At 40.4% G+C, this 16,244-nt stretch overlaps 2 protein-coding genes across 3 annotated transcripts; one reads left to right on the forward strand and one right to left on the reverse strand.

The window, feature by feature from the left end:
- Positions 1 to 203: 203 nt before the first annotated feature.
- Positions 204 to 12,095, forward strand: rdm1 (RAD52 motif containing 1). 2 transcript variants are annotated; one of them, XM_059347108.1, is made up of 8 exons: positions 204 to 231; positions 1,772 to 1,875; positions 2,206 to 2,385; positions 3,162 to 3,287; positions 3,381 to 3,531; positions 11,248 to 11,346; positions 11,456 to 11,529; positions 11,854 to 12,095. In XM_059347108.1, the coding sequence occupies exons 2-8, from the start codon at positions 1,777 to 1,779 to the stop codon at positions 11,929 to 11,931; spliced, it is 807 nt and encodes a 268-aa protein (XP_059203091.1). In that variant the 5' UTR covers positions 204 to 231; positions 1,772 to 1,776; the 3' UTR covers positions 11,932 to 12,095. The 2 variants fall into 2 exon arrangements, with proteins under 2 accessions (XP_059203091.1, XP_059203090.1); XM_059347107.1 differs by lacking the exon at positions 204 to 231 and adding an exon at positions 272 to 416.
- A 1,033-nt stretch (positions 12,096 to 13,128) lies between these two features.
- myl4 (myosin, light chain 4, alkali; atrial, embryonic) lies at positions 13,129 to 16,039 on the reverse strand. Its single transcript, XM_059347981.1, has 9 exons — positions 15,920 to 16,039; positions 15,694 to 15,808; positions 15,566 to 15,593; positions 15,321 to 15,470; positions 15,160 to 15,233; positions 14,971 to 15,070; positions 13,823 to 13,900; positions 13,707 to 13,743; positions 13,129 to 13,262 (listed from the first exon to the last, which is right to left on the reverse strand). The coding sequence occupies exons 2-8, from the start codon at positions 15,790 to 15,792 to the stop codon at positions 13,715 to 13,717; spliced, it is 558 nt and encodes a 185-aa protein (XP_059203964.1). The 5' UTR covers positions 15,793 to 15,808; positions 15,920 to 16,039; the 3' UTR covers positions 13,129 to 13,262; positions 13,707 to 13,714.
- Between the last annotated feature and the right edge of the window lie 205 nt (positions 16,040 to 16,244).

A 16,244-nucleotide genomic window follows, 5' to 3' on the forward strand; every position in this document is an offset into this window, starting at 1 on the left:
ACCACAAAATAATGTTAAAATTTAAATAAAAGAACATAGGAACTGAATATTTTTATATTTAATATTTAACATTTTTATAAAATGATGGACTAAGTGAATGAGGACATCGTGATTGGTCGGATTGAGGTGTCGTCACTTTTGTTTGCATCCTCATTGGTTACCGGAGCAGGTCCCGCCCCCCTGTGGAAGCGCGGTAAACCGTGTCAGTTTGATGGAGGAAGAAGAGAGACGGTGAGTAAACAACCGGCCGGGTTTAACCGGGTTTACCGGATCTTAACGGATCCCCGGGGGTCAGGCAGCGGCCGGTCGCCGGGCTGGACCCGGTGGTTGAGCCGCTGGTTGAGGCTGTGTTGATCTCTGCCAGACTCCGTTCATAAATCTCTGGTTTTAAGCTGTTCGGCGGAAAATACCTGCAGGTTTGAACACGGACACGCCATTACTTCTTCACTCAACACTAACCGGACTAACGGCTGGTTTAACGACTGGTTTTATCGGTATAAACGTCAGATATCAGCTATAACGGCTAACTTTAAAATCAGTGACTTCTTGACTGGACCCTGGTGAGCCGAAATATTCAGCGGGTCATGTTACAGACCACAATAATAAAATATTATGGTCTGTAATCAATAAGCTGACAGGAAAAACTGCTAAATAGAGATGGGCATATGAAGCCTTGTGAAGCTTTTGAGGCTTCTTCCTGTTTCCTTAATGTTTACTTGTTTTCTTAATATCATATATGTTAAACATTTGAAACTGCGTAATTCAGAAAAGAGCACAGTTCAGGTTGGAAAGAGGTGTGCGTGTACTCTTCAGTTTATAGACCACCTCACATGGAAGACTCAAAGACACACCCTACCAGGGACATCTAGTGGTCAGCTGCAATTATAGCAGCCACAAATGATTCACACACCTGATTGATTCCAGTTCCAACACAAAAGCAATAAATCAGTCTGAACCAGCGGTGTCTTCTTTCTGAGAATCATCGTCCTCATATGACAGTGTTACAACACTTTGAAATGTCAATTTACTAATAACATGTTTAAATGTGTTGTCCTGTTACTACTGATAATTAGTTTAAACATGATTTGGACTGATGACAGGGTTGGCAGCAATTTCAACATCAGTGTTTTTGAGGTTTGACTGAAGGTTTGTGAAAAGTTCTTATGCAAATCGGTGTAAAGCACTTATGGTGTTCATAAAGGCATCACTCGATCTGGATCATAATACCTCTCCTGATTTCCATTAGGAGAACACGATTGTAATGTAACAAACAATATGAAAAGATTCAAATTCAATAAAGTAAAAGTACTTTTGTTTGAATTATTCTGAAGGGCTTCCTTATGCCACAATGTGGAAAAAAGTGAATATTTTGCTTGTGCTACAGTGTGAAAATGAAGTTCTATGAAGCGGAGGGACACTGATCATTTCACGTCTCCTCATAACGAATGAAGCAGCGCCAATGATTTGAATTAGTCACCTTACTTCTGGTGTTTCATTGTGACATATGAAGCCTCAAACATCACCAGTCACATGACCACAGAGCTCTGATACAAGCCCCAACACAGTGTTTCCAACCAGCCTGCTTCAATAGAGTGAAACAGACTCAGGGCCTCAGTATCAAACATCCCATCTCTACTGTTAAATTAGAAGATTTAAATGGAGAGTTTGGTTCAGTGTCCTCTTGTCCCCATGTCCTCACCTGTCCTTGTGTCCTCACCTGTTTCTGTTTCCTCACCTGTCCCTGTGTCCTAACCTGTCCCTGTGTCCTCAGGTGTGATGGAGGTGGACATCCTGGAGTTCCGGGTTCCGGTGGAGAACAACAGGACGGTGTTTGTGTGGGATATCCCTCCGTGTCACAGCGAGGACCAGATCTATGTGAGTCTGTTAGGGGGTCAGGACACTGCTGCACCAGACTCCATCCAGAATACCCTCGTTTTAACAGAAAACCATCGATTTAACAGAAAACCATTGTTTTAACAGACCTGACAGCATCAGTTCAGCATCATGTTGGAGTTATTTCAGCTCCTTTAGATCTGTTTATTCACATTAAATCACAAAAAATCTCTTTATTCAGCTTCAGACAGACCCAGCAGCTCCTGCATGAGGATTAATAAATTATGACGTTAGATGAATAATCACAAGCTGATCTGACTAACGTGTTCAGTGTGTGTTGTGATGTAATGCTGCACTGTGATTGGTCCCCAGGGCTCGCTGCACGCCGTCTTCTCGTCCTTCGGCCCTCTCTACCTGTTAAAGGTGTGTCCTAACGTGGCGCTCGGCCCGCCCGGGTTTTACGCCCTCATCAAGTTCTACTCAGCAGCTCAGGCCGGCCGCGCCCAGCGGAGCACTGACGGCCGCACGCTGCTGAGGAGCACGCCGCTGAAGGTACCGCTCTGTTTATCAGGACCTCAGAATGATCAGTGTTTCCCATACTATTATATTAGGGGGGTGGCCTGCCCAGAGAGACGCCTGAATGCCTCCCTGTCTGTATCAGTCCCGCCCCCACATCATCTCTCTGTGTGAAGTAAATACCATCAACATGTCCGGGCCGGTCCCAGGTGATCCAAACCGATCCAAACACACTGCTGCATACGCTGTTTGGTTAGCATTAGCTGACAATTAACGTTGTTTTAATCACAAAAGGGTAAACTGTCCCTAAACACATGCTGCTTTCCGAATAAGAGCACAGGGTGTTAAAAAATCCACTACAGAATTGACAAGAAGACTGTCAAAATAAGATTCCTTAAATAAATCATACAAGAACCTTTATTCTCCTTTACAAAAATATGCAATCATTAAGATCAGTGTATATAATGGAATAGTGGCATTAGAATCTGCCAGAGGCCACTAAATTTGGGCTTTTTTTATGAAAAAAATAGTGCCTAGCTGCCTAGCCAGCTAACAGCAGCACCGTAACAAGTAGGATAACAAAGATTCTATGTAACGGTATCTCCTGACTGAAAATGTTCTGTGAGGTGTTTGCTCTCATTTAGCTCTCAAAGTGAACAAGATCGATGCATTTTGCCTAGAAATGTACAAAACTTTCTACTGACGACACGGACGACAAGAAACTGATTGTCCTAGCCCGGTGGAAATCCCCAGTAACTCATCAAGATAGAAAACTCTGTATGTGTGTGTGGTGTGTGTGTGTGTGTGTTCAGGTGAGGCTGAGCTCCAAACAGACGCCTCACTTCCTGTCTGACAGCAGACCTCTGAGCCACGCTCGCTGCCTGGAACTGGCCAATCACTGCCTGGGATTCAACGGCTGGACCTCTGACATCATCACAGTCAGTAACACAGACACACAGAGTCAGACATACACACAGCTGTACACACAGGTGAGTGAGTCTGACAGCAGGTGACTTTCTGTCCGTCGTCAGCTGAAGGAGCTCACCAACGAAGAAGAAGGGGAAGAGGATGGCGGCTTGTGTTGTCGTCTCCGGTTCGGCTGTCTGCTGCAGCTTCACTTCCCCCGACATGGACAGACGAGCAGAGGAACCGCCGTGGTGGAAGAGAGCTTCACCTGCACAGGTACTGTCCTCTCCTCTCTGCTCTGTTTAAACAGGCTCTCTTGTCCTCTCCTCTCTGCTCTGTGTAAACAGCCTCTCCTGTCCTCTCCTCTCTGCTCTGTGTAAACAGCCTCTCCTGTCCTCTCCTCTCTGCTCTGTGTAAACAGCCTCTCCTGTCCTCTCCTCTCTGCTCTGTGTAAACAGATTTTCCGTGTTCAATATTTGTCACATGACCGTTGGTCTCAGCAGAATCAATCATGTCTTCACAGTGTCTCTGAGGAGCAGAATTTAATGTTTTTAACAGGATCTGGTTAGTGCAAACGCATTATTTTAAATGACACATGGAGAATAAAGAGTTTCTGATACAAATATCAGCATTTAACACAAGTTTTGGTCACTTTTTATAACTGATGATGCGTTCAGGGACAAGGCTCCAGACTCCTAACTTGATATTTTTGGGGACTCTCCTCATTATACACATTTAGCCCGTTTTAACTATATAAGGCCTGTTAATAAATGCTTCGGTAATGAAAAACAACTACTTTCAGAAAATTACAAATATAGAATTTTATTTTAAGGTCACAAATAAATAAAAATGAAATAAATTAAATTTTTACATTCAGGATGCTTTTAGAAAAGGATAAATGGAATGTAAATAAAAGGGACATGTGACCTTCGTCATTACAAAAATACATCACAAATACATAAACTCTTCCTATATTCCTTTATACAGAAATACTGAAGCTGAATTTAATACCTTTTAATACCTAATACCTTAAATATCACAATATTTTTTAATACCAACACGACATTAATGATCAGCAACTGTAACGGAAACCTTTTAACTTCAGTGTTGGAGGAACTAATTATAAAGTAACTGATTACTGTAACTTTTTTTTTTTTTTTTTTAAATATGTGTTTATTAAATTTTCAAAAGACAAAACAGGAACACATACATGACAAAAACAAAAAACAAAAAAAACATACATTTGGCTCACATACATATTTAAATTCAGATTTAGGCGAGAGATTCAGGAGTCATCCTACACAAATAGGATAAGCAAGTAAAACAAACCAAGTGTGCACTGCCATACATGATACATTCACATGATCAAAGGTAACCAGAAACAAAAACATATCAATTAAATGGTAGGGTGTCACTTACAAGGCAGAGCATTCTCAGCTACGATACCAACCCTCTTGCAAGAATGGTAGAGATATTCAAACCAATATATGACAAAAAGGGTTCCCATGTTTTACGAAAAACATCATCCCTACTGTGCCGTCTACATGTCAGATAGTCCAAAGCAACATATTCAAGTATCACCCTTTGCCATTGAGCCTTAGAAGGAGCTTTATCCATTATCCAATTCAAAAGAATACACTTTCTAGCACAGAAAGCAAGTGTTTGATGAAGTTTTCTTTTAAATTTGTCGGTGATGGACAAATCAGATATGCCGAGTAGTAGATACAAGGGGTCGTTATTTCTATTAGTGGATAGAATCTTATTCATTTCCTGCCCAATGACCTGCCAAAACTGCTGTATTTTTCCACAGTGCCACAAACAATGTGTGAGACTGCCAGTTTCTATTTTACATTTGGGGCACAGTGGGGATGAGTTAGGATTAAATTTATGACGTTGAGATGGAGATATGTGGGCCCTATGCAGAAGCTTTAACTGCATGGCTCTCACTCGGTTGCACACACTCAACTTTTTAGCATTCTTCCACGCATCGTTCCAACCTTCATCTGTCATGTTAACATTAAGTTCTTTTTCCCATAAGCCTTTCAGAAAATAAGTGTTTGTGGTGTTATGCCCCTTAAGGATATTATAAAATAAGCTAATAGACCTGCCAGATTTCTGTAAAAAGAGTTGTCTCTCTACATGTGAAATATTTTGACACTCAAGGATTGTGGTATCCTTTGTAACAAAGTTTCTTACTTGCAAATATCGAAAGAAATCCTGTTGTTGAATGTCATATTTCCTTTTCAATTGACTAAAAGACATCATGGTAGAACCTTCCAGTAGTTTATGCAAAGTGGATATTCCTTTATTTACCCAAATCCGGAAGTTACTGTCCGTCACTCCAGGAGGGAAATCAGGATTATCACATACTGGAGTAAAGACAGAGGTGAATTGAGATCTGCCCTCTAATTTTCTAATGGCATGCCATGCCTTAACTGTGGAAATTGTAATTGGGTTAGTACAAGCAGACTTCAAAAAACGCACTTTTCCTAATAAACAAAAGATTACTCAAGGGGTATTTGGACATTGAACTTTCTACATCCAACCAGAGAGATGTGGACTTATTACCCATCCAGTCGGCTATAGTACGCAGATGAACACTAAGCTGAAACTTTCTAATGTCTGGGAGATTAACACCTCCTTCTGTGGAAGACAGACATAATGTAGCCATTTTGAGGCGTGCTTTCTTCTTTGACCATATAAAGGAACTAAACCAGCTATTTAGCTGTTTGATTGTCTTATGGAGAAACATAACTGGGATCATCTGTATCGGGTAAAGTAACCTGGGGAGGATGTTCATTTTCAGCAGTGCAACACGGCCTAACCAGGAAATTGGAAGAGTGTTCCATCTCTCAAGGTCCAACCTTATACGCTCGAATATGGGTGGGAAATTTGCTTTATGTAATTGGTCAAAGGCGGGTGTTATACGTATACCCAAATATACAAAACCTTCTGGTGACCATTTAAAAGGAAAGGGAGATGGAGTTTTGGGTATTTGTTTCAGACTACCTAATGGCATTACTTCCGATTTACTGAAATTTATTCTGTAGCCAGAAAAAGTACTAAACATATTGATGGTCTCAATAAGTGCTGGGGTAGATACCTCAGGCTCAGTCAGAACAATCAAGACATCATCCGCATACAAAGTAATCTTGTGTTGTCTTGTTTCAATGGTGAGACCATGTATGATTTCATTTGTCCTGATTGCCTCAGCGAGAGGCTCAATTGCCAGGGCAAAGAGCAAGGGCGATAAAGGACACCCTTGTCTTGTACCTCTTAAAATTTGGAAGTTAGAAGAACACAACCCGTTTGTAAGCACTGCTGAGAGAGGATTCATATAAAGTAATTTTATCCAATTTATACATTTTTCACCCAGGCCGAATTTGTTTAATGTATAAAACAAGTATGGCATTTCCACGCGGTCAAATGCCTTTTCGGCATCCAGAGAAAGCACCAGACCATTCAAAGACTGCTGTTGAAAAACTTGGATTGTATTTAGTAATCTGCGTATATTATTGTATGAATTACGACCTTTGATGAATCCAGTTTGGTCATCATTTATAAGAATAGGGAGTACCCTTTCTAATCTTGTTGCTAATATTTTAGAGAGGAATTTTAGATCAGCATTCAGCAGGGAGATGGGCCTGTATGATGCACAGTCCTCTGGGATTTTGCCCTTTTTTAAAATTAGAGAAATGTGCGCCTCTCTCAGAGACTGCGGTAAAATGCCTTTCTTAAAAGAGTCATTAAACATATCTAGAAGAGGGTCAATCAATAAGTCATGGAACTTTTTGTAGAATTCACTACTGAGTCCATCTGGACCTGGAGCTTTACCAGATTGTAACCCTTTAATAGCATCAAGGACTTCCTTCTTAGATATAGGAGCTTGGAGAGATGTTTTCTGGTCAACAGATAGACTGGGAAAGTTGAGGGAAGAGAAAAAATCATCCATTTTTTCAGTATTGTCAGTTTGTAGTCCAGATTTGTACAAATTTTCATAGAAAGTTTTAAATGTGTTGTTAATGGTTATGGTGTCGAAAGCCTGTTTACCCAAGCTATCTATAACTGAGGGAATAATTCGAGAATCTGCTTTTTTTTTAGTCAGATATGACAGATATCTCCCTGCTTTATCACCATGTTCGTACATTTTTTGTCTAGCAAGTCTAATTTTACCTTCTGCGTCTTTTGTTAATAGTAAGTTCAAAGTGCATCTAAGTGCAGAAATCTCTTTAAGTCTCTGAACAGATGAGCTTTTAACATATTCTTTCTCCGCATGTTTCAATTTCGACTCCAAGATTTTCCTTTGTTCGTCCTGCCTTCGCCTCTTAGTGGACATGTAAGATATGATAAGACCTCTTGAAAAAGCTTTAGATGTTTCCCACAGCAACGAGGGGTCATTTGTGGAAGCTGAGTTAACAGATAGAAAGAACTTAAATTCCTCTCTAAAGTAGGATATGAATTTATGGTCTGTTAAAATAGAAGGATTAAACTTCCAGTGCCTAGTTTGGTTGACTGGGTTTCTTAAGTTATATTGTATGGACACAGCAGCATGATCGGAAATAACTATATTTCCTATAGAGCTGGAGATAACTGACTGCAGCATAATTCTTGGGAGGAAGATGTAATCAATCCTAGTATAGGATTTGTGAACATTTGAAAAAAAGGTATATTCTTTCTCAGCCACGTGTTGGGCTCTCCATACATCTATATAGTCTAGGTCCTCACAAAGTGCTGAGATGACTTTAGCTTGAGGTGAAAGAGAATATTTTCCGGGAGGAGATTTGTCCATAATGGGATTTAAATGACAATTAAAATCTCCTCCAATAAACGTGTTTCTAATATTAAGATCTATCACTTTAGAGAAAGAAGTAGTCAGGAGATTAATTGGATATCCAGGTGGGTGGTAAATATTCATTATAGCAATTTCTTCTCCATAGAGTGTGCCTCTCACTATTACATAACAGCCTGTTGTGTCTTTTATACAGTTTAGAAGTTTGAATGGTACATTTTTCTGGATTAAGATGGCCACCCCTCTACTTCTTGAAGTAAAAGATGAAAAATAAACCTGTCCAAAACCACCTTGTTGTAATTTCAAATGTTCACTGTCATTTAAATGCGTTTCTTGCAACAGCGCTACATCGACACCTTCCCTTTTAAGATAAGTTAGGATCTTTTTCCGTTTGATAGGCGTGTGAACACCGTTCACATTCCAAGTGCATAGCTTCAAAGCTGACATGGTTACTGACTATGAAGTAAAATGATGCCTGAACACATATCGCTTGTAAAGTAATCTGTAACAGTGAGCCAAATAGAACCAGAACATAACATTATAACGGTTATAACAAAAAACAGTGCATCTAAGGCACACCTTGGCCAACATTGGCATAAAACGTAAACACTGTCCTTCTCCTAAACTTAGAGGAGCTCGAGTGAGAGGGTTTTCTAGCAACAAAAGAAAGATATCTATCCGGGAGGTCGGGAGGCATTACTTATATTAAGCCTGCAAAGTTAAAGTGTCAGTGCTCCAAATAAAATGCAATGTATATCCATTGACTAACTGTAACACATAATAAAAGTCCGACTAATCCGCTGCTTCACATGAAAAACTTACAGAGTAATGTTCACACATCGTCACGGGGGGCCTCCCTCAGTGACTGGATGTATTTCTCCACCGCGGCTGGGTCGTGGAATACCTTGGTGGATCCGCGACAGGTGACTCTCAGAGACGCAGGGTAGATTTGCCTGTAGTCAGCGCCGAGAGCTCTCAGCTGCTTCTTCACTACATCGTATCCCTTTGTCCTGCTGAGAACGGATGCGGAAAAGTCCTGAAATATCATCACCGTTGCGCCTTCATATTTCAGCGCTTGATTTTTCCGTCCCATCTCCCACGCCGCATTCATAATACGTTGTTTATCTTGAAAGTTATGGAACCTAACCAGCACCGGCCGCGGTCTCTGGGTGGAGGGGGGCTTTGGGGCCAGTGAGCGGTGTGCTCTCTCCAACTTCACACGACCCGACTTTGTTTCAATGTGAAGGATTTCTGGGAGCCAGGTCTCGAAGAACCGAGTCGGGTCTTCTCCCTCAGCCTCCTCTGGAAGTCTGACGATACGGATGTTCTTCCGTCGGCCCCTGTTCTCCAGGTCGTCAGCCCGCTCGCTCAATTCACACACCATCTTTTCTAGCGCTTTCATTTTTCCGTCGACCGGGTCTGTGGCATCCTCCAGCGCCGAAATCCTCTGTTCGGCCTCAGTTATGCGCTTATCGTGACTGTCGAGCTCCTCTCGATGTATTTTAAAGAGCTCTGACAGTGAGCTTAGCTTTTCATCGATAGCTCTGGAGATATTGGCTGTTATTTCACTCACGGCTTCACGAAGTGCCAGTAAGCTAGCATCTGCTTCAGTGTCGGCTGTGGTGCTAGCTCCAGCATGGGCACCGCCCGCCTGTTGGTTATGCTCAGCATCGTCAACAGCTTGATTTTTCTTACGTGGCATGCCGTCGGACTGTCTCAGAAAATAACTGTCAATGTTCATTTTAGGCTAATGAACCATTAAGAGGTTGTAGTGCTACTTTCGCAGGGTTAAATGAACAAATTAGCGAGTTAGCGCACCAGCTCTCCCGAACGTGACCCTCTCCTACGCCGCCATCTTGAAAAAACCCCCTGTAACTTTTAACTTCAAGTCAAATCAAGAACTTATATCAGTTACTGGATACTTTTTGCTTTTATAGCAGCTCTGACCGAAACACAGTTATTGTCTATTTAGCCCTAACAAGACCAAATGTTATCTCATTGTAATGTGTAGTGAGAGCACACAGCACTTCTCCACTGCTACACTCATTATTCTTTATAATGAAGGGCCACAAAATGGGTTAAAAGAGTTAGAAACAGAAAGGTTTAACCTTCCTCTTCTGTTATCTTTCTGTTACTATCTCTAATGTTAACGGGTTGGTTTTGACCCTTAAATGATCCATAAAATACCCTTAAAACAATTATTTATCATTCAGTTTCTTACCTCTTGGTGACCTTGGTAGGCTTCCTTATACAGTAAAAGAATAGTTATTTTTAATATTTTTAAAAAATATATTAATATTGTTAATATTTTTGTGGGCCTTATTGACAACATACCCCTCGTTTTCAATTTTTAAAAAATGGTAAAATGAGCCTCAAGAGAATTGTATAAAATAAAGGTTGTCATGTTACCTCACTATTACTGAGGGGTATTAGAAGACATCTCAAATTAATGTTTTATTATAATATTAACTACAGTAACATCTATGGTGTTAACGGTCAATTTTGACCCCTATATATTCCACTGAATATTGTTTTATAATCTTGTATTCTAACTGAAACAACACAAACATTATCATTTTCACCAGGGAATTTTATAATTTAGTGAAATTGATTTTTTGTTTTTTAGTTTCAATAGAGGTTCCTGACAGAGTCAAAAAGCCTTGAAGCAGTAAGCCGAAGTTGTGTGGTACCTAAAACAGGTCGGTGGAGACAATAACACAAGAGGAAGATTAATGAAAGTGATGAGTAAAGGAGAAACCGATTCAACAGGATTTTAAGAGGTAACTAATGACAACTGTAACCACAGAACACAGAGGTTCCTGTAGGATTGTCTCAGCAGCAGGTACCGCCGGAGAGTTCAAAGTCTGAGCGTAACGTCTGTTTTTCCAGTTCCTCTCTACGATCAACAGATTATTCAAGAAAACAAACTGTTCACAGGTGGTATGGTAAATCAATAAACAGATATGAAGATGAACCATCAGCTGCTGAAACTGTATTTAAACCATCAGATCATTTATCAGATAACAGACACAATCAATCAAGTGTTGGTGATGTCAGTCAGGTTATTGATCAGCTGTTTGAATAAAACATGATATATGCTACATGCTAACACACATTAGCAACCAGTCTTTATGTTATTAACGATGTGATATTAACCCTTCACGTTATTAACAATGTGATATTAACCCTTGCTGTCTCTGCAGGTCCAGATGTTCTGCTGCACAAACGCTGTCAGCTCCAGAAGGCAGTGAGACAGAAAGCTCTGGTCCACGCCTTCAGCCCCGTGCTGCTCATACTGACAGGTATCAGCCCTTCTCTCTGTCTGACAGGTATCAGCCCTGCTCTCTGTCTGCAGGCAGCTGCTCCCTGCTCTCTGTCTGCAGGCAGCTCTGACCTCCTCTTTGTCTGCAGGTAACAAGGTGATGGTGGAGCTGAAACAGACCTCAGATCAGCTGCAAGTTGAGCAGACTGAAGGAATCCTTCAGGTAAACTCACCTGTTCATCTGTCTCGCTGTCAAACATTTACACAACACACACACACACACAGACAGACAGACAGACAGACACACACACACACACACACACTGATGTTTCTCTATTATGTCCTGCGAGAGACTCCTGATCTACAGTCCAACATCCCTCAGAAACATTATGTGACTCCTGAAATATCATGAAACAAATTATAATTCCATCATCCACGTTACATTTAATCAATCATATAAAAATCTTTCTATGTCTGCTGATGTTACCTGTCTGTAGTCATCTCTGTCTCAGGTGATGTTACCTGTCAGTAGTGATCTGTCTCTCAGGTGAACGAGTGTTCGTGGAGTGACTGTCCCGTTGTGGAGGAGGAGGAGGATGAAGAGGTGGAGCTGACCGTGTCGTAGAGGATTGTTGGATGTTTCACTCAGCCGTTTTCATGTTTAATTATTAAATAAATCTGTTTTAGTTATGTAAACTTAGTGAATGTGAAACTGATCTGATTGGTTGTGTCTGTGTATAAAGCTGTCAGTGTTTGTTCTGGCAGAATAAATGAAGTGTAAAAACTAAATATCAGCAGTGATTCTTTTTCATTTTGGCAAAACCATAATACCTATCATTGATCCGACTTCACTTTGATTGTCCTGAGTTCTTCCTGAACAGCTACATATGTTTTTTGTGAAGAAAAATTCAGAAATAGCTTTGTAAGAGCTGAAAAACTGTTAAATATGCTTTTCTACAGAAATCTTCCTGCGTTTTTAATATGGGAGTCAATGGGGTTGTTGGTGCATGTTGGTGGCGCATCTGTGCGTCCTACGCCCAAACTGTAACTCTGACGCCTTTACCAGAGGATTGTGAGTGAGAAGACAAATTTTCCTAAGTTTCTATGTATAAATTATTTCTGTAGAGTGGAATTTGCGGCCTGGAGCGCAGTTTTCAAATTTATTTTTGTACAATTTTTTCTCTCCCTCTACACTCATGATGTCACAAACTCTGACACAAACATTCCATGCAATACACACCCATTATAATCTCAGAATTTCTCCAAAAATGATCATGGTGATGATCATTTTTGATCAATGATCAAACCTATTGAAATGTGGATTACACCAGTACACAAGACTTGTGTCTACCGTTTAAAGTTTAAATGGAGTCTCTAAGTGAAATTATGCCGGAGAAATAGACGTTTGAAAATCTCCAATTATTGTTCTTTTTCGCTCATTTTTTTTCGGCCGTCCCATTCACTTCAATGCAAAATTTTGTGCAGTTTTAGCACACCAATCCCGATTAAACCGCACGTTTTGATATATAATTTATAATTCGGACGAGTAGTGGGATGATATTGTGTCCGGAAGAGGAAGGAGAAAAAATCCGCAGTATAACAATAGTGCTCGGGGCTTTGCAGCTGTAGGGGCCAGTGCTCGGTGCGATTGCCTCATGGCCCTAATAATAGATGTAATATCTTCAGCCTTGGTAAGGACTTGTATTTAACTTAGAAAAAATATTTTAAAATCTGATTCAAACTCAGATAGCTACAATCACCAAAAGAAAACGTTCAAGGTTTAAATCCTTTATTTGAAGAACTCGTCACACAAAACCAACCAGTTTAACTGCCAACACACAGTGATGACGTGTCTGTAGAGGTTTTATTGAAACTGGATTCATACAGATAAAAGTTTGGGCCAAACAACAAACATGATGAAAGAAAAGGAGCCTCGTTCTGCACAAACCGTCCGACCTAAAACACAAACATTTGACTTGTATTTACAGGTGCATCTCAATAAAGGAGAATATCATATAAGGTTTATTTATGTCAGTAATTCAATTCAAAAAGGTGAAATAGCACATTAAAAAAGGACCATTACACACAGAATTAAACATTTGATGTCCTAATTTATTTAATTTCTTCTAATTATAATGATTATGGCTTACATTTAATTAAGACCTAAAATTCAGTGTCTCAAAAAATGTTTATTATTACAAAAGACCAATTTTAAAAAGTATGTTTAATATGGAAAAGTTGGCCTCTGAAAAGTATGTCCATCTATATGTCTCAATACTTGGTTGGGGCTGTTTGACTTGAACTACTGGAAATGGACTTTTCATCATATTCTGATGTATTGAGATGATCCCGTATAAGAAGATTCAGTTAATTTCTCTGTCACACTGATGAGTCACTCACGTGTCTCCTCAGCCGGCCAGGATGTGTTTGATGAACGCTGAAAGAAAAATAAATCAATAGTTAGTCATCAGTCAGTGAGTCTCGTTGTTTTAATCAGCGTCTGACGGAGACGTTACCTTCATAGTTAATACATCCGTTAGCGTCCTCCTGACCCGCCAGCAGCCGCTCCACGTCCTCCTCCTTCATCCTCTCTCCTGATCACACACACACACACACACACAGACACACACACACAGTCAGCATAATGTCACAGCTTTGAGGACACTAAAATAAACTCAGTGGTGGAATGTAACTAAGTACATTTACTCAAGTACTGTACTTAAGTACAAATTTGAGGTACTTGTACTTTACTTGAGTATTTCCATTTTATGTAACTTTATACTCCTACTTCACTACATTTAGAGGTAAATATTGTACTTTTTACTGCACTACATTTAGCTGACAGCTTTAGTTACTTTACAGGTTGAGATTTAACATAAAATTAAAGCTGCAAGCAGAGATGAATGGGCCCGAGCAGAGTGGAGCCGTCGGGGGAGCTGGCCACAACAGGTCCATCGATCGTTGAAGGGGCGAGGTAATCAAGGACTCTGCTGAGTACACTGACACCTCATGCAAGTCTCTATGACAAACCATGGCATGGGGGCGTGGCTAATCAAAAAGGGCGTGACTTTATGAAATATTGTTATGTAGAACTGTTCAGTGATGGACCATCATCATGCATGACAAGTTTGAGGCAGATTGGACAATGTATGGTCAAGTTATTCAGTCTTGTGTTTTATGCCAAAACCCCGTATTTGCTGCAATGCCACCCCCACATAGTGTGACGGTCATCAAAGCTTTTAATAGCTTTTGATGTCAAAGGCCTTTTGATGGTACTGAACAAGTCAGAAGTCGATGATTAGTTTTTTTTAAATTAAATCTTATAACAGTATATTAAGTAGTTAAATGAACCCTGTCTTTACAAAATTAAAACACTGCTTACATAATGCATCAATAATAATAACAATGTAATAATATATTTAGAATATATAAAACAGTCTGAGTGGGTTCATTATGCATAACGAGTACTTTGCTTTTGATACTTTAAGTACATTTTGATGCTAATACTTTTGTACTTTACTTCAGTAAGTTTTGAATGCAGGACTTTTACTTGTAGTGGAGTAATTTCACGGTGTGGTATTAGTACGTTTACTGAAGTAAGGGATCTGAATACTTCTTCCACCACTGAATAAAGTTTCTGTAAATGAAACATTAACTTTTGTACCCAGAGTCACCAGAACGTGTCTCAGCTCAGCTCCCATCACCGTCCCGTTCCCTTCTTTATCAAAAACTCTGAGGCCTTCAACAAAGTCCTCGTACGTCCCCTGTTAACACACACACACACACACACACACAAACACACATGAATGATCTCTCTGAGCTCTGGGGTGTGTGACATTAAGAGTCGTCATACTTTGTCTCTCGACTGAGCAACATGTTGCAGCATCGGCAGGAAGGTCTCAAAATCCATCAGGTTATTGTCCATGTCTGTTAGAACAGAGGAGAGAGGATCAAACAAACAGACACACATACACACACACATACACACACACACACACACACATACAGACGTACCTTCGGGTCTGGGTCGTCCCAGGACTCTGAGGACTTCGGCGTTTGTTGGATTTTGTCCCAAAGCTCTCATCACGTCTCCACACTGAGAGAACGAGATCTTCATCAGACTCTCTGCAGTTCTGTCAAACAGCTGGAAGGCTTCTCTAAACTCTACACACACACACACACACACACAGTGTTCAATCAGAATGAACAGCTGTTCATTCTGATTGAACACTGTGTGTGTGTGTGTGTGTGTGTGTCACCTTCAGTTTGCTCGCTGCTGAACTCGATCTGTAAAGTTAGAGAGAGATGATGACGCTGATGACAAACTCATAGTACAGAATGCATCAATTACTTATCAGCAGAGATGAAGGGGTTAAATACTTCAGACCTTGATGCTGCGAGGGTCGAAGTCTGGTTCTTTAGCAGGTTCTGGTTCTGGAGTCGGTTTGACGGTTTCCTTCTTTAACTCTGGTTTCTTGGGGGCCATAATGAAGCTGTGTATTCTGAAAGAAAATCAAAAGTAGAATGAGATTAAAGGAAGAGAGTTAAGACAGAGAGGAAGAGAAGAAAACTCTGAGGAGGTTCTACTGTGAGACGCTTTAAATACTCCTCACATCCAGAGTCCTTCGGCTCCATGTAAGGTCAGAGAGTTAACTAATGAATGAATCCTCACAGGATTTCTGTTGCAGAGAGACAAACTTCAAATAGATCTGAAATAAATTCCACAATTCTCAAAAGAACCTCCACAGAGCACACGTCTAATGAGAACGCCTGAAATACAAAACATAGTGTCTGTTCTCCACAAATACCACCTTAAATAGAAAACATAGTGTCTGTTTTCCACAAATACCACCTTAAATATAAAACATAGTGTCTGTTCTCCACTAACACCACCTTAAATAGAAAACAAAGTGTCTGTTCTCCACTAACACCACCTTA

Source organism: Centropristis striata, chromosome 13 (genome assembly GCF_030273125.1).
Source record: "Centropristis striata isolate RG_2023a ecotype Rhode Island chromosome 13, C.striata_1.0, whole genome shotgun sequence".
Classification (NCBI taxonomy): Eukaryota; Metazoa; Chordata; class Actinopteri; order Perciformes; family Serranidae; genus Centropristis; species Centropristis striata.